Below are 18,680 nucleotides of genomic sequence, written 5' to 3'. Positions count from 1 at the left end.
TATACTAGTCTGGAATCGATTAGCAGCTGAAACTGCAGTTATATAAAACCATTAGAAATTAATGAAAATACATACACAGAGGTTTTCTGTGATTTATCAAAATAATTTTTTTAGCTAAACTAGTACAGTTTCTGTACATCCTCACTGGGGAGTGCCTCTCCCAGTCAGCACAGGATTATTCATTTTTCTACAATTTAGTGGTACTTTGTCCCATCTGGTGGTTTACCTCTCAAACAAGAGAGCTTCACAGCTGCACTGGGGACATATTTGCAATATACTACAACATTTTTCCAGGAAGATGTACATGTATTAGCCCAAATTTTTGTACTTTTTAATGCCATGCATTTACTCTTCATTAATGCATTTAATTATAATATAAATTACTACTTCTTCTCATTTCTCTCCTTTTGTGTATTTATAGACTATTGTTCTCCCCTCAGTAAGTTACTGCTTAGCTGATTGGTTTATGCTTTAATCTTTTCTCATAAATCACTCCAGTCTCTTAATGTGTTTTATTATTATTCTTTGTATCGATAACTCTGTTTGTCACACTGTCAAAAGCCATCTAGAATTATCTAGTAATTATATTCTCAAAAATAGATTAAATATTTCAGGAACAGTCGCATTAAAATTTCACATATAGTCTCATCATTTCTCTATCCCTTGCAATGCATGTGAAATTTATGTATTTTTTATTGAAAATGCAGAATTAACTTCATAACTTCCATCATTCCTTAAACCTTTTTTATCATAGCTGAATTTCTTTTTTCCTTCTCACTGAATTACATGTGTATTTGCCTTATTTTTCTGTTTCTATTAGTTTGACTTTTTAGCCTCTTGAACTTTTCTTTAGCTGTATTTCTCTGTCATTTTTTCTCTTCTATATACCTTTTTATTCAGGTTTATTTGTGACAACCTTGTATAACCTTGGCATATCTTTGCCTTCAAAAATAATGGTAATGTTATTTTTGAAATCTCACTCAGATTAAGTTTTAGAATTTAAAAAGGTGAATATTTTCACTTCGATTTGAAATAATCACCAAAAAGTATTCACAATGATGTTTATTGTAAATGTAATATATAATAATATATAAATATATGTTATTTTATATCTTTATATACATAAATATATAAAAATTTGAAGCACATAATCATACTTACCAAAATCGCCAAAAAGTCATCTGGCAAAACAAAGATTTATCACTTTGGGTTAGCTACAAGAGTGAATTAAAGCATCTGAAGCTATAAGGCCACACTTTCTGTATAGCCAATTAGATGGTATAGGTTTGTATCAGCACCTGAGTTACATCTCAAATTTATGCTGCTATGTAACAAAAATGTCTTTCAAATATCTTTTCCCTCTTTTTTTCTTTTTTTTTTTTTCCCAAAGGTCCTTTCATTAAACATGAAGCAGTTCTTTAGAAGGGCATGGTCTATTTTAATTAGTTTAAGGAAGAGGGTGATAATTCTGGGATTCCATTTACTGCCCAATGAGAGACTCAATTTTTGTGGTGTATCTTGGAGATAAGCTTTAAAATTGTGAATAAAAAAGCTTTTCCTTGAAGTCAGTTGCACTTTTCTTTTCTTGGTCTTTATTTTTCAGTCCATTTACTTTTCTTAATAGAATCAAAACTGTCTTTGAATGATGGTTACCCAGAGAAGCAAGTTGCCTGCTTGCAGTTGTACTCTAGTGTACTGTCTTCCTATTTTTTGTGAGTTTTCCAGACACCACCATTTTTGGGTTTTTTTGGGCTTTTTCTCTTCCAGATTGGCGATGCTCTTATTGAAATTGCCAGCAATATAATGTTGGTCGATGACCATGTGTTGTGGATGGCTCAAAAGGAAGACAAAGCATGCACCAGGATTGTACGATGTGTGGAACACATTGCAAGTCAAATACTGACCAGCAATATTCAAGTTATATCAAAGGTATTTCATAAAATTACAAAGCTTTTGTCAGAATTTATTTTATAACTGTCATTTTTCTTCACAAATTTTACAACCAACTAGTATATAAAGAAACGAGATTGTGTAAGCCAGATACACAGCATAGCCAATTTATGTAGATACACTTGGATTCTGTGATTTATTTTTTTTTTCTTCTCATGGCTTCTATTGGGAAGATCAAAATATTTGTTTTACTATCAGTGATGGTATTAAATTTTTTTTTTCTTAACTTTGATTTATTGTATTTATTCTTACACTAGACTGTTCACAACACTGTCTTTCTAGTGTTCTTACTATTCACTCAGTTTCTATAGTCTTGTCACTATATATACAGGTTTATTTTGCAAGGTCCGAGTTGAGTGATTGAAACTTTTAATAAAAGACAACATGCTCCCTTGTTGCTTGAAGATTTTAACATGTCTTTCAGAGGGGATTCTAGACAATACTTGCTTCAAGCATTTAGAAAATGAACAAAAAAGGTGTATCTTGTAATAAAGATTACTGATTTCTGGTTAGTTTTAGATTTTTAGAAGCAAGCTGTAGCAGTATGAAATAATTTTTCTTATTCCTTAGCCTCCACCTACATGAATTTGTCACCTAGATACTGAGGCGTTGTAATTTGGACACTGGGAAACTGTCTTTTTGCCAGTTCTGACGTCTGAATAGCAGAAATGCATCTAAATCAGAAGCTTGAAACTTATCCTTTTAGAATTGTAGATGGATATTTTAAAGTCTTATCACTACTTGGGTTGGTTTGCTTGCTTGCTTGATTTTAAACAACCTTTATCATTTTCTCAGTTGTCCACTGCATTTATATGAACACACTGTTTAAAAATGAGTTCAGTGTTAGTTTCAATTACAGCAATAAGATATAAAAGTAAAAAAAAAAAAAGAATTATAGGCTGAGCAAAATAGCATAATGGCCTTAGTTCCTTTACGGTATATTTTTAGAAAAGCAGTCTTTCAAACAAAGACAAAATTATATTGGATTGTTTTCTAAAGCAGGTTTTTTATTTAATTCCTATTTACATAGAAGATTCAAATTTGCTAAAAATATTTCTTTATTTATATTAAATACATAGAGACAATAGCATCCCTTTTAGAAGTATTTTGCAATGTGACAACTTAGGGGGGTCTGCTGCTTTATACTTAAATTTCTTTTAAATGTCAAGTACCAAAGGTCATTTTTTTTCTTGTCACTGCTTCAGGAAGCTGTTGACATTACTGTAAACAGTAATTCTGTGTACTCAAATGTAGACCTGTGTCACTAACCTTTTTGCCATGCTTTGTCTTTTTGCTTTGTATAGTTTTCCTTAGGAGCATTAGTTTACTGTTGAGTTCAATTTGTAAATAAGCAAAGCTGTGGAGTTTTTCTGGTGTCATCTCATGCAATACCAAACACTTCTGTTCCTTTGGGAGGCCAGCCCAGCAAACTGTCTCGCAGAAATTGCATCTGCTTGCTTTGTTTTAAACAGCAAATAAAACCCCCAAACTTAGGTAACTGCTAGCTTATAATACAATTCCTGAAAAAAAGGAACCTCTATAAACTGTGTCAGCCATATAACATATGCACAGCTGTGTTCCCTATACATTGAAAAGCTACTTGGGAGCCATGAATGTTACTCTACATCATTTTGCCATGCCAGGATAGAAACCTTCATTTAGATCTTCTTAAGTCTCCCCTGCTGTCAACTGGCATACAAAACACGCTGCAGAAATGAACGGCCAGCAACAATGTTGAAATACTAGATAATTTCATATATATAAAAATAAATTATGACATATTTAATGTTTCATTTAATAATCATATAACAGTAAAACAAAGAAGATGTCATTCTGCTGTATGGTATTTAAAGTCTGAGAGAAGTTGTATAGACAAAAGGTTTTTGTCAGGATGCCACAAGAGCGGGGCCTCCCCAGTCAGGGAGCGGGGCAGGCCGGGGGCAGCCCCAGCCCAGGGGCACATCCTCAGTGGTGGCCATGAGGCCAGGTGGGGAATGTGAGGCCTCAGATCAGGGTGAGGGTCAGGCCTGGTGATGGTAACCAGGCCCAGCCACAGCCTGGTGGTCACTGGGCCAGGCCATGGCAAGGAGGCCGGCCCCAGGTCAGTGGTGGGCCTGGGGCAAAAGGGCTGGTGGCCAGGCTGTGATGCAGCCACCATGGAGCTCAGGGGAGGCCTTGGAGGAGCTTCAGCTTGACCCTGAGCCAGAGAGAAGGGGATGGGAGCCCCGTCAGAGGCCCTAGGTGCAGCCAGAGAGACCGGAGGTGCCCTGGGCAACTGAGAGCTCTCAGGGTGGATATGTATCCCTCAGCACCCCCAAATTAATTTCCCTTCAGTATTGTTCTGAGGCACTTCTTCGCTCCTGCTTTTATTTTATTTCTGTGTATATATGTCAGACGGACAGTTTGGAAAGAAGTTTATCATCAGCAGGAAGTCTTTATCTCAATAGTCCCGTCTCAGGCATGTGCAATAGTTTTGAAACCCACCCCTGAAGAGTTTTCATTTAATTTTCCAGCTGGTGAGACTGTCAGAATATTTTAAGCTAATTGCAATGTGGCTTTTTGTTTGTGCTCTCAGTCTTTGCAGCCTTTGGCTCTGCTCTCAGCTTACCCGGATAACAATCCCCTTTGGTCCTTCTGCTGAGTGGTGCCTTTAGCTGAGGTTTAGGAAATGGGCACCAAATTATCATTTTCTGTATCTGTACTGCTTAGAGACAAGATTAGCTTATGGCTTTTCATAATATATACCTGACTGTGGCTTGTTTCCATGGATAATTTTGCTCTGAGTTCATCTGTATCCATTTTGTAGCTCATTTTACAATCCTACCTAAGAAATGCTGGTTTACCTTGCATTTTACCCCTCTGTTTCTATATGCTGTGAATGGCATGTTCACAGTGTTTGAACATTGTCAGGCCTTTACAGGTATATTTTGGGAGTGGAATCCCCCAAGTGTTTAAAGAATTTAATATTAAGAATTTAAAAAGTAGGACTCACAGTTGTGAATTCACTTGAATCCTCATTACAACATTATGTTGCAAACATCTTATTCACCATCATCTCAGAAATGTGAAATAGGGAACTAGTGTTATGCCCATTCTACAGCAGGAAACATGAATAATTAAATGGCTTTTTCCAAGATTAAAGAAAACCTGTTACCACACAGGAGTTTTAACTGAGTCATGTAGCTTGATTCCTATGATAATGATAATAGGATTCTGCAAGCAGTAAATTCTTTAACTCCTTGAAAGGCTATCTGCAGATGGTACAAAACATTATCCAGGTAAACCTAGTTTCAGGTTTTCAATAAACAGCCACTAGATTTTTAATACAAAACCTATTTGATTCTTAATGATCTTTGGCAATTTTATTCAAGTGTAGAAAAAAACCACCTTCAGGCAAGGACAGAAGAGGTGGAAATTTAATTTGAAAAAGGGGTGTTTTAGGTATTTTGAAACAACTGAAAAGAAACTTTAGGCTACTTTAGAAGTAATATATATATTACTTTTATATAAAAAGTGCAAAAAATATACTGAAAGCTTCTGGAGTTTGTCTAATTTTGACAAAAAGTAAAATAAATTGCCTAATGAGATTTCAGTACTTTCATTTTGGACATATGCAGAATCATCAGTGACTGAAGAAGGTGCATTTGAAAACCTTTTCGTAAGTTCAAAAGAGGACCAGCAAGCCATGCACTGTGTTTCATGCTAAGATTTAATTTGTTCTGATACCATGACTTTTACACAGTTAGGCTACCCTCTATCCTGCCTTTATTTTTTATGCAAAACGTTTCTTTAGATTCATTTATTAGTATGAATTAATGTGATTTTCTTCACAGAAGTCATTTCTTGTCAGCACAACTTATATGATGCCCCAGATACTGAGGGATTCACACCAATTGTTACTAGGTGGATTTAAGGTACTTCTGCATTGCTAGCTTGCATAACAGAAGCAAAGTACAGTAATAAAAAACTGCCATGTTTGTACACTTATCCTTCTGATAAACCTGCTAGTTTGTGGTTTAACTCGGGCATCTTTACATTGCAATTAATGTGCAAATTACATACCCTCACAGATCCCTAAACAATCTATGCCTGGGAGCAGAAACCGTATTGTCCAGCTAGTGTGGTGCCAGTCTAAGCTAGTCAACCTGATTATAACATGAGCTATTTATCTCATGCGCAGGACTGTGCTGAAATAAATATACTAGTTTAAGGAGAGATGCATATCTCTGCACTGTGCTACAGTCTCCATCTAGACACATCACCTCAGTAAAGGGTAGGCCAAAGACCTATAATGTGGTGTTGCATTGAACCATATAGTCATATTCAATATTCTAAAGGAACGTGATCTGTAAAAAACCAATCCATCCACCAAATAGCTAAGCATCTTTCTGTTTCATTTCTGAGGTACAAAGCACATCCTTGTTCATTTTTTAAATAATTCCTACTACCGCTGTTGCTAATACTCTTTATAACTGTATTGCTTTAAATCAGGATTGATTCTGTTGAATGGCACAATTGCAAAACTGATATAATAATGACTGATAGAACTGATTTACACTGATATATTCCTAAAGAAGATTCAAGCAAACCCACTATACTGTTTTTTAAATAAGTTAAATTTTCTTTCTTACTCCACGCATATGTATGGAAACATATGCATGCACAATCCTTTATAAAGTATATACGGTAAATATACAATGCACATATAATAATGTAATTATGCTTAATGAGCAACATATCTGCTTCTCAATGTTTTCACAGGTATCTCGTAATATTGCTCTGGAGGCCTTTATGATCAAGCCATCTAGTTTCACAGGAATGACTTGCACTGCCTTCCAGAAAATATCTGCAAATTCTGACAAGTCAGTAGTGCATGATTTGGAAAGTTGGGAAGCAAATCACCATCCCGATCAACATTTGAATTTCAAGTGCAACACTGGCAATCTGAATGGTTCCTTGGTGAATTCTTCTACCAGGGTAAGTCAGTACAATCATCAGTATAATCTATTTCAGTGTGTTTTCAGTAGTACCTTTAAGCAGAATACTTTTGGAAAATGTATGTTTTATGTGTTGTTAGCATTGTAAACTGGTTAATAATTTCAACACATAAGTGGCCTTAAACTGGTGTATTGAGTGTAACATATTTTGTTGTGCTAATGCATATTCCATTAATGTAATCAGGCAGAATGCAGGATGTGAATAGAAATGAGTAAATGTCTTGTTCTTTCTATCTCTGGGTCCAGTTCTGCAAACTTTTCTATGTGTAAGCAATCTCTAAAGTAATTTGGAAATATTAGTTTTAATGAGGTGCTCTCAGGGGATTTTACACTGAAAAAATTTATTTTTTAGGGAAATTACCTTTACTTCCACTAAATAGTATTACATTCTCTATCTTCTGAACTCTATACAGAGGGAGAGCATTATGTTGGAGTTTTTGAGTAGCAGCTGAAGAAAAACAGTAATAAATAAGCCTTTTAATAGAATGCACTGTTATCAAATAAATGAAGTGGAACAATTAAATTTTGATCTAGCAGGAAATGGAGTTTTGCATTTGGCTGATCATGTTATTAAATTCAGGGATTGCAGAGTTGAATTTTTGTTATCCTTCAGCTGAATCTCAGTTTAATAGGCTTATTTCTGGAAATACTATGACAAAATGATACTTTTCAGGACAATATTACTAGTTTATTGAACTTTGAAAGAATTTTGATTGAAGTTATTTTCCCTTTGATGCATTTTAATCTTCTGTATGGACTATGCAGTCAGTGACACGGTACTTTGTGCTCTCAGGATCTTCTGGTAAAAAGGAGTTATCTAATAACGGAAAAATAGGTTAATTTTTTTTCCTGCAATGGAGTTCATTTCTTCTGTGGACACTGTTAACATGTCTATCTATAGGAAAGAGGAAGTTGTCTTTGAAAAGAGAAGAGTTTGAAATCCATAAAATGAAAACCAAATGTCAGAGATCTAAAAGATACAAGATTTCTGCAAGAATCAATCCTAGAACACTCTGTAATGTATGGGATAGTATTATCGATATAGAAATATACATGGGATTACATGAATTGGAAAGTTTTCTCTATCAGCTCTACCCATATATTTTGTATTTCTTCAGAAACTGAGTACAAATATTTCTAATATGTGAATCTCTTGAAAGTTTGATGGTCAAGCACTGGTGTCTCTCTCCTGTTATAAAGAATTCTACAATAAATGCAGATCTCTCATCTCTCCTATCAGCATGAATGTGTCAAATATGCACAGTAAGTTAGACTATTTATTTGAAGCCCCTTTGTAAAATGTTGCCAGAATGTCACAATATACAGATCTTAGTAAAATCTTTCCTAATGTATTTTGAACCTAGCTGACTTTACAGAAGGGAAACTCTACTGACTACACAGAGAAAGAAGGTAGGAGGAAGAAAGTAAACTTATTACCATGCAAAGCAATTTCGAAGTATGTGATATGCATTCTGACAGAAGTGACTTTATTACGTGAATCACTAGTTATCACCTGTATATGAATTTGTCAATATTATAACAGCACAATACAGAAGATTATAGACTCAGTTAAATGTTAGTTTCATGGCTTCAGGTTTTAACACTAAGGTGTACTCGGGTTTTAAATGTGATATGTCAATAAACAGACTGAATATATTCCTTTAACTTAATCCTGAAAGGCAAGATGTTTTCATTCATTGTTGTTCTCTGAAACTTATAGGCTAAGCACTCCTTTAATTCATTCTGAAATCAGTTGCATTTCTTCATTGTTTAATAGAATGATCTGTAGAATTGTAACTGATAACAGGAAATCGGATCTTTTATCATCATCCACTAGCAAAATTATTTCTCTGTTTGCCCAATGGAGGCAAACAGTAAACCTACTTGATTGTGCTACGCAAAGTTCAGGAAAATCGAGAATTTGTGGTGGGGGTGGGAGTTCCTTGTTTTTGTTACCAATGTTTAGTTGCTATATTTGAAAGTAATACTTACTATTATGTCTGACTCTTTAGAACTTCGTCTTAGATGCTGAGATTATTCTTAGAATCTTCCTCTATTTAGCATAGGATTAATCATAAAGGAGAAAAAAATCTAATGAAAATCGCTAAGTATAAATGGTAATTACAAATTTAATTTACTTCTAATAAAAATGTGGAAAGTTGTCCTTAAAAAGCTTATTAGAGAATGTTTGTATATTTTAGTGCTAAAAAGTGTAGCTCTCTTCAAATGTATAATATTGTAAATCATCTGCTCACTAAGCATAAACAATTGTTTATGCCATCTGTCTGTTGCTAACCAATTGCACTAATAAATTAAAAAAGTGAATACTCATGAAGCAATTTGTGGGCAGTTGACTGGAGAAGACTGAAACAAATGATCACAAACTATCTTAATAATACAATCAAAGCTTTTGTAGTTAACTCATAGTGATATATCCTGGCAATGGTAGGAAACTGATACAAATTTAGTCAGTGGTTGTCTGTACATAATTTAACCTGATCTGGTTATTATGAGATAGAGAGTCCCCAAGAGGGGAAGAAATATTAAAAATGTAAATAAATAAGTAAAAAAACAGTTAAAAAAGAATAAACTTTGAAAATGAAATAATTTAAAAGGCACTGAAAGAGATTCACCATTCAGAGAAGTTCAGGAGATAACTGTTAAAATATACCTATATCTACTTACAGTTCAAATATGTGGTAGGTCTTTTATAGACTAACTTGCAGTGTTTCCAAATACCCTAAAGCAAAATATTATTGCAGTTTGACACACAAATTATTATCTCTGTTTAAGTAGGCTTAAGGGCATCTTCCCAGCCTGAGACTCCAGATTGAGATCCTGTCACAGGAATGCTCCTGAGGCATGATTTTGTCCCATGACCTGGCAGTGGTCTAAGGTTATCATGATAATGACACACAAACAAGGCTGCTGTAACATTTGAACTCAGGCAGTGTGAGAATAGTTTATGAAATTTTAGTGCCGTTCAGTATTAATCCAGTGTCTGGTTCCCATTTGGTGTCAGACCTGAAGCATACTTTGAACCTAATCTGTTAGGTTCCAGCCTGATCCTGTATAACTATCTCCAGTGTGCAAAGATAATCAGTTATACAGTTAACCCTTCATCTGACTCACTAAAATTACTTCAATGTAAAATGAGTTTTTAAACCTTCTATATTTTCATAATCAAATGTGTAGTTTATAGGGGACTTGCGGATTCAGTATTCATACTTGGACTTTATTTTATTAACATAATTTACAGTTTCAGCTTCATTGAAAACACTTGTCAAATAAAAAGTCTTTTCTTCTCTGTAATTGTTCTTCTGACACCTGAATGAATTAGCAAGTTAAGTTTCAAAATTTCAAAAATCTATATTTTCACATGTAATCCCTGACCTCGGAAATTTGAATTCCTCATAATATTCTCCATGCGTTCCATTTAACTTTTCAATTCTATTTATTTCTTACATGCTCTGAGCCAGACTGACCTTTTGATTTGTCAAGTTGTATTACAGGTGGTGTCCCTGTGATAAAATGTTAAAAGTTAAATTGGTAGTATGATTGGTACTAGTCATGCTAACCATTGAAAAAAAATTCTAAAGTGCTTTGACAAAGTCCTATGATTACTTGCTTATACCACTTTGACACATTATGCAATTTTAGAAATATTCCTGTCTCAGACACTTACTGGAAAATATACAACCAGTATGTTGGATAAGGTTTTTTCTTGCATAAAATAGATTTTGAATGTCAGACCATACAAATAATGTATAAATAATAGTAAGTTCATATGTAAAAGTTAACAGGAGTGCAAAAAAGAACTTAATGCAAGCATTTCCACCAACAAGTGACAAGGCATTTGGAGTAGGATAAAACACAGATTTAAAAACCCAAAGAGGAATTGTGAAGGGGAAAGTCTGAAGGTGCAGAAAATAGGTCTTATAATGAAAGTGCCTTTCCTACAATTCACTATATGTGAACTCTATAGATAATTAATTATATCCATTTGGAAGCTGCTTAGTAGAGTGTGGAATAATTTTCTCATTAATGCAAAAATGAATTCTTATGTAAATAATAATTACAATTTAGACAGGAAGTGTCAAAGCCAGAGTGTAAGACATGCAGTTACACATCTATAGGTTCCAAAATGGTTTCCTACAGTACTTCAGTAAAAACGATTAGTTTTGACTAAGACTTGTGCAATACCTTGTCCTCTTTCAGTGACACAAAAGGAACAGCATTTAAAACCTTCTCTTCTAGCTCTTTAGATCATGCATTTTCATTAACAGGGACTTTCCTCTTGCACTGGCAATTTGTAATGGTATGTATAGTCTAATCACCTGTGAACCTGGTTGTGGAAAGTACTTTCATTTAAGCATGTGCTTATTGTTACTAACTTCATTGAGTTGCTTATCCATTTAAGATACATTTTTCCATGCTCAGGATGCATGTGTACGGAATTTTTCAAGGCAATAAGATCAGCTAAAGAAATATAGAATTCAAAGTAATAGAATTTCTGAACTCAATTAAAATGTAATACAAAATGAAAATACTTCCTGCAACTTGCACAGAAGATGGCTACTTTTGATTAATTTTTCTGGTCCAGTCTGTTAGACTACATGTTCCTCAGTCCAGATCTTTTTTCATTCACTTCTACATTAAAAAAATCGCACAAATGTTTTTCAGTCTCTTATTGGGAAGATTCACATTGAAATGTTCCATGACCACATACACCATATTAACAAAAAACCAGTCACCATACCCAACAAAATACTGCTTTACTACAGTGTGCCACGGTATATCATTAGGGTAATTTTGTTGGTGTTTTGTTTTTTTTTTCTAGAGTGTAATAACTAGTAAGTTGATAGGTGTCATACATGTAGCATGAATTATGTTGGCGTCATCATTTCCATCATGATTTCCTCTCATTTCCCAGCGCACATTGCTTCTTAGAGAGTACTACAGCACTTTCCTCATCAAATATTATGATCTTTGGGTATGTCTGTATCATACAGATTAGTACAACATTCTAATTTTCTTTTTTCTGAATCTGTAGTTTTTACAACTGTAGAAAACATGCAATAGAGAAAACACTGCCAAGTGAAGCAGGACACCACCAAAGAAAAGTTATTTTCTTGGTTTTATATGTATGGCATATTACAGTGAGACACTGGACTCAGTGCTGGAATCCATAATATCATAGCTTATTCTAGTTTCAAAAATTTTTTCCTCCAAGTATTGTAAAATATGTTATGATTAAGCATCAAAATAAAGACATTTTATGTTACACATCAGAATTTGCCCTGTTCCTTTTCCTTTGGGAACTGTCTATTTTTGCCCACTTTTCTCTTTTCTCTATTCTTTTCTTTGTGTGTCTTAGCACCCAAAGCATTTTGCTCTTCTTGTATTGGATATTGATATTAATTTGAGAATTTGCTCTGAGGACTTATGGAAAAGTTTGCTTGGGTGTAAATTTTGTATATTCATTTTACAGTAATGATTTTAGGTCTATTTCTTCTTTCCCTGCCAGTAGGTTGTTGGTACTATCACAAAGGGATATCTTATGTGATGTAGGGATTTTAAAGTTTATTATATTTTACCTGCTCCATCCTCTTATATTTATTCTACATGTTTTTTTATCTTTAAAATATAGTTTTAAATTTTTATCCTATAGTGGGTTTTATTGTGATTTAGAATCTATCCAGACATATAGAATCATAGAAGCATTTTGGCTGGAAAGGACCTTTAAGATTATCAAGTCTATATAGTATCTATTTATTCAATATTCTGAATAATCACATTCTTTATATTTTTTACATTTAAAAAGAAATTTTTTATGTTCCTCATTCTTAGACATAGTGTCTAGGAGGTATAGAAAAGTAGCTATTGGTATCTCTCTTATTACAGCCATTGAGTCCTTGTTTTAAAATAAAATTTAAACTAAGTAAAAGCATTTAGTACGAAGAAAAGATCTGGGAAGAATTTCCACTTATTTTGAATTACAGCAGTATGATATATAAACTAGTATTTTCTGTGCAGGCATTAATTTTCTTGCAGGTGCATTTAGATCGTACACTGAGTACTAGCTATGGAAAAAGCTGCAACGTCTGTCATTCAGTTGATCAGATGCGTTTAATTTCAAAATCAAAACCAGACGAGACAAACTGCCCCTCTCTTTCTTCTTCTAGAATGCTCAAATGACACATTTGTATATTTCTATCTCTTACTACTATTCCTTCTCAAAAAATGTCTTTATAGATTTGTGCCTACTATGACATCTTCAACATTTGTAGTTTGGTATTCTGTGTTCAATATACCATCTCTTTGCACATGCTTCCGTGGTCTTTTATAATGTGAATGGCTATCCTGCTCTTGCAGTTCTTTCTAAATATTGAGAAAATGAAACAGTGCCACAATACTATTCATGCATGTGTGACAAATGTCTATTATGTTAGGTATACATAAATACATAAGTTTCTACAATTCTTATATTTCTTTAACATACATTTTAACATATAAAAATTAATATACATTATGTTTTTTGAAAGCAGTAAAAATGTATCACTTTTTTCTGTTTCATAGGTGTTTAGAACAAACTTTAAAATGTGTCATTTACAAGCTCATGTCCCTTTTTTTATCATGCCCTTGCCACTTCTCTTTTACCAGACAAAAAGCTTATTCTGCAAATAATATCAGCCACCTGTAAGTGTTTTCTGGATTTCATTGTTTATGGTATTGATGTTTCGGAGGCATGTATTATGTTTAAAACTTAGTTATTTAACAGGTTCTCCTTTAATGCTATGTACAGTTTGGACTTCTAACTTGTATATGTATGAAGAAGTGAAAAGAAATCTGTATAGCTTGAAGAGAATAAATACAAGGGCAAAAGGACTGTGAAAATTACCAGCCTGTATTTGATCTAAAATTCTGTTACTTCAACTCACATTTGCTTTCTTGTGAAACAAGCTTCTGTTCCTGGACAGACATGAATCATATTGATTTTATGTATGCCATCAATATATATTTGAGACATATGCTGTCACTCTCTCATCCACAATGAGTGGGTAAAAAACTGTTTTCTTCTGCTTTTCTGCACCATTGCTCTTGTTACAGAAGAGTTCTCTTTGGGATTTCCCAAAGGGTATTGTAAGATTAGTTTCCTTGTTATAAACTATCAGACTCCTTCATGTGTATTCTGCTGTTAAATAATAGTTTGTACACTAATTAAGACAAATCTCATAACAAAAACACATTGACACTGTAACAGTTAATAACACAGTACATTAGTTTTTAGAACATTTTAAGTTAACTTAATGGTACAAAGGTAATAATGAACAAGTAGAATACTGAGTACTAGTGAAATTCCCAGTTCTGCATTGACATTTGAGGAATTATACCCCAACTCTAATTTTCTTACTATACTAATAATCAACTTTTTACATTTTTATGGAACTGTAGATAAGTTGAATATTTTCAGCTACTCTTTTCTGAATTCTTCTTTCTAATGCCTATTTTATTTTCACTGAGGAAGATTGATGCCATCTTACAGAACACACTTCAACATCCAATAAGTAATTACATTTTATTTCTCAAAACCTTTTTCACTACATGGTTGATTAGCTGATTGATTGTTACTTATTTTTGCTGTTACAGAAGGCATTTCCAATTTCTAAATGGATAGTTTTAGTAACTGTAGAAGTGTGTTTAAAAGTTTTTCTTTTTTTTTTTTCTGGGTTGGTTTGATTCCTGTTGGCTTATGTTGGACCACAAATAGTTTGATAATGACAGTGTGTTCACTAAAATATATTGCTTTGATAAGTAGCGGGTGATATGGCTGGAAGATTTTTTCTGAATGTGGGTTTTTCTCCTATAAATGCTAATTTTTTCCTGACTTTCCAGTCTCCAGCTGTATGTGATAATCGGGGAAAATGGCCAATGGCACAGAGGTGAGGAGGTCCTCTTTGGAGGATTCAAACCCTGCACATGGTATAAAGGTGCTCACTGAAAGGTTCAGTCTTTTTCCTTACAAAAGTGATAGTGTTGGCTGGAGCTCCTCTTAAGGATCTGATCTGCTCAGGGAAAATGCAGCAATATCTGAGGTCATGTATCAAAGATTTTTTGAGTGGTTTTTGCTTTTGTGGATGTAGAGGAATTATTCTGTGTGATTTTCTGTGTGGTAGTTAGGACACTATAATTTTTGTGTTGTGGGCGTTTTCCAGAGACTATGTTTATATATAGCCAGATAGATAGTCATTACTGAACATGTAGTGGAAGTCAGCAAAGGAATGCAAGTTTTCAGTCCAGGAAGTGGGTATGTTACCTCTATATTTTAAGCATAGTGTAGACCTAGGGGTGCATTTATGTAGAATACCTCTTTTAAAGTGACTTATGAAGAGACTACTATACCAATGAGTTGATTCATGAAAAGACTAGTATGCTTCAGAACAGTCTCCATGACACAGGAAGTGAAATTTGAGTTAAAGTATTACTGCCAATATTGCCTTGTTGTTTGCTGTTTATGAGGAAATTATTTAATTGGGCAGAGTGCTGTTTTTGTGTTTTTCATGAGCTTAGCTGGGAGAAGGAATTCACCCCTGATTTTTTTGTTACTTCCAAAAAACCATGAAGATACTAGTAGAAATCTGTCATGTTTCTTTTTTGGGTTAAAGGATTCAGTATTTCATTATTTCATTGACTGTTACCACTTTGTAGAACTACCTAGCATATTCTGACTTGTCAATCTAAAAACAGATATAAAATTCTGTGAAGTAAAAAATTTTCTTGCAGTAGTTCTTGATGTAATATAGTGATATTGACTAAAAATACATAGCTGATATAATGACGTGGGAATTTTTTTTAAAATTGTTTTAAAAATCAAGGTAAATTTCTGGCATTCTCTACAGTATGAAAAGAATGGTAAACTTCTGTGCATCTACAAGCACACATGCACGTATACCTGTGTGTATATAAATAACTTTATTATGGAATTTTAAAGCAAGTTTCATGATTTTGAGGACTGGACTCCTGGTTTCTGTGTGTATGGGGTTAGCAACAGTTATTCTGGAAGGAATAGTGCACACACGGGCGAGTAATATTATGTATTTATGATGCTTATAAGCTATTTGAGTTTGATCTATTTTTTGAACTTTGGGAATGTCTCCTAAATAATGTAGAGGGAAAATGAAGTAGAAAAGAGTGAGGGAAGGAGAGGGGGGAAAAATAGTTAACTTAGTAGAATCCGTTTGCTGGGTTTACAGTCCTCATGAGATCATTCCCTGCTCTGTTAAAATGCATATTGTCAGAGGGTGTGGAAAGAGGGAGAGATTTGGAGATGCAGGAGAATGAGAGAGTAGTTTGTTTGTTTGTTTTTTACAAACAAACAAACAAACAAAACTTTATTACAAGACTTGTGTTATTAGGAGAGTTCACTGACACTGTAATTCTTCATTCTTGTCTGCTGTTTTAGACTGAGTATATTGTGTTACACTTTTAAAATAGGATATAAGAGTGCATGACTACTGTCCCAGTGGGCATCTCACAAAGATATACATAGTATTTCTTGAGCCAATCTCAATGAGAAATTGATTTTTATCTAAATGAATATTGATATGCTGAGTCATGTTCAGATTGGGAACTCTTGCTGCCTTATCTATTTATGTATGGTTGGCATGATATATATTAAATATATCAAGGAAAGGTTGTAAATTAGTTGAACTGTTACTGAACATAGTTGTCATGGTTTAAAGCTGGGCCGGCTATTAAACCTATGGCAGATGCTCTCTGTTAACCGCCCCCCCCCACCACCGCAAAGGAAAAGGGAAAGGGAAAAGGGAGAGAGGCTTCCGGGTTGGAAAGTTAAAACAGTTTTAATAAACTATAATAATGAAAAAGAGTATAATAACAATAATAGAAATAATCAAATATATACAAATATATATACAAAACCAAGATTGAGCTCCCCTGAAGTCAGCCACGTCACCACCGGCACTGCAGGGCAGGCTCCGGGAAGGCCCAGGCTGGGCCTAGCGACGGTTGAGAGCTGGATTCAGGGATGCACGGATCGGGATCAGGGGCAGCAGGAAAACAGACGGAGTCCTCCTTGGACACCGGCCATAGCAGAAAGAGAGCGAGACCCCCGCTTTATACTGAGAATGATGTGTATGGGATGGAATACCCTCGTTGGTCAATTTTGGGTCACCTGCCCTGTCCGCTCCCCCCTGCAGCTGCGACCCCCCTTCGGCTCTTCACTTGTAAGCAGTGAGGAATTCAGCAGTGACCTTGGTTTCTCTCAAGAACAAGTACAGCAAGAGCCTTTCTGCACCCTACCGGTGCCTCAGTGATAACTACAAACTTCGAGCGTTATCAGTCCTGGAAGCAGACGCTGTCTGCAAAAACATGCAGTTAGTTTCAGAAAGTGCAGTAACTTAGAGGAGACTTAGCTGAAAGTAAAAATCACTGAAAGGAAAATCGGCCTGGTTTAGGCCAAACCAGGACAATAGTACATACAGACCTGAAAAGTACAGATGTGGTCATACCATAACTTCCTGACTGTGAGTTATAAAAATCACATCTTCAAAATTCTGTAGTTCTATACAAGAATTAACTCATTATTCTGAATTATTGTTATTGTACTCCCAAACTGTCAGTGAAGGAACTTACAGGTGTTAATTGAGTTTCCAAATCATCAATGAAGGAACTTACTGGTTTTAATGCCAGATTAGTTTTTAATGAAGCACTTATGCTCTGATTTACAGAGAAAGAAATTCTAAATAGATATTCATTGTATGACTTTATACACAGACGTCATTCTAAGTGAAGTTAATTTGCTTCACAATCTTTTTTTTTTATGGAATGAATTTCATATGCAGCTTTGCTTTGTTTCTGAGAGAACTTCATGATGAAATACAGACAATTAGATTTCCTTAATGAACTTGGAAAAAACAAATGGTTTTAAATGACTCTTCATCCAGGCCTTGTACCACTTTCTTCTGTTGGTATCAATGAGTTACTAAAAAGTAATTTAAAACAATAGTACTCAGAAGTTACAGTTGTACTTATGATAGCTAGAAAGATTCAGTACTTCAGTAAGAAACTTGAATCTAATGTTCTCTCAAATGTTAGTGAGAAGTGTTGAATTTAGGGATATAAACAGAGCCATGAAGGGTCAGTCCAAAGCTCAGTTTAGCTTTTCCTGTCTCTAGTAGGAGTTTAATAGGCTACACGCTTTGGGAGAAAAATATATAGAGAAAAGGAAATGTGGTGATACTTCTTTTATATCCACCTTTGTATGCCTTACAGATTTCCTCAACAACAGACTGTATCCAGAAGATTGTCAATACAGGAAATTGGTTTCTTCTTTGGAAAAAAAAAATCTGAAGTTTTGAGACATTTTAATGGATTAGGTCTTACAGTACCACACTTGTTTTTATTTATTCACTAAGTTATATTATATTTGTTCTCAGATATAGAAATAGTTCTCTTTCTTAATATACCATGAATGCTAATGTAAGAACCTGAGAACAGGAGCGATGATGATTGTTAAAAAGCCCACATCTGTTAACATCCTCTCTGTATGCATGCAAATATATATTCATACATTGTCAAACTGCAGTCCTGGAGGTTTTCTGCCATTAATCCTTGTAGTGAATTTTTTCATACCTTGTGTGTTACTGTTTAAAAGGGGGAAAAAAAAGAAAGTTGGCTAATTGTTTTAGATCAAAACAGGCTGGAGGCTAT

The 18,680-nt window shown here is 34.4% G+C and overlaps 1 protein-coding gene across 1 annotated transcript in view; it reads left to right on the top strand.

Moving 5' to 3' along the window:
- LOC137662585 (adhesion G protein-coupled receptor A3-like) overlaps positions 1-18,680 on the top strand; it is a 284,198-nt gene that overhangs the window by 151,228 nt on the left and 114,290 nt on the right. Inside the window, exons 11-12 of the mRNA XM_068399128.1 lie at positions 1,768-1,929; positions 6,712-6,927. Of these exons, the coding sequence (XP_068255229.1) occupies positions 1,768-1,929; positions 6,712-6,927 (378 nt within the window). The remainder of the gene's footprint in view (positions 1-1,767; positions 1,930-6,711; positions 6,928-18,680) is intronic.

This window comes from Nyctibius grandis, chromosome 4, assembly GCF_013368605.1.
Source record: "Nyctibius grandis isolate bNycGra1 chromosome 4, bNycGra1.pri, whole genome shotgun sequence".
NCBI classification, from domain to species: domain Eukaryota; kingdom Metazoa; phylum Chordata; class Aves; order Nyctibiiformes; family Nyctibiidae; genus Nyctibius; species Nyctibius grandis.
The sequence above is the reverse complement of the archived record's forward strand: the minus strand, read 5'-3'. Positions and strand labels throughout refer to the sequence as shown.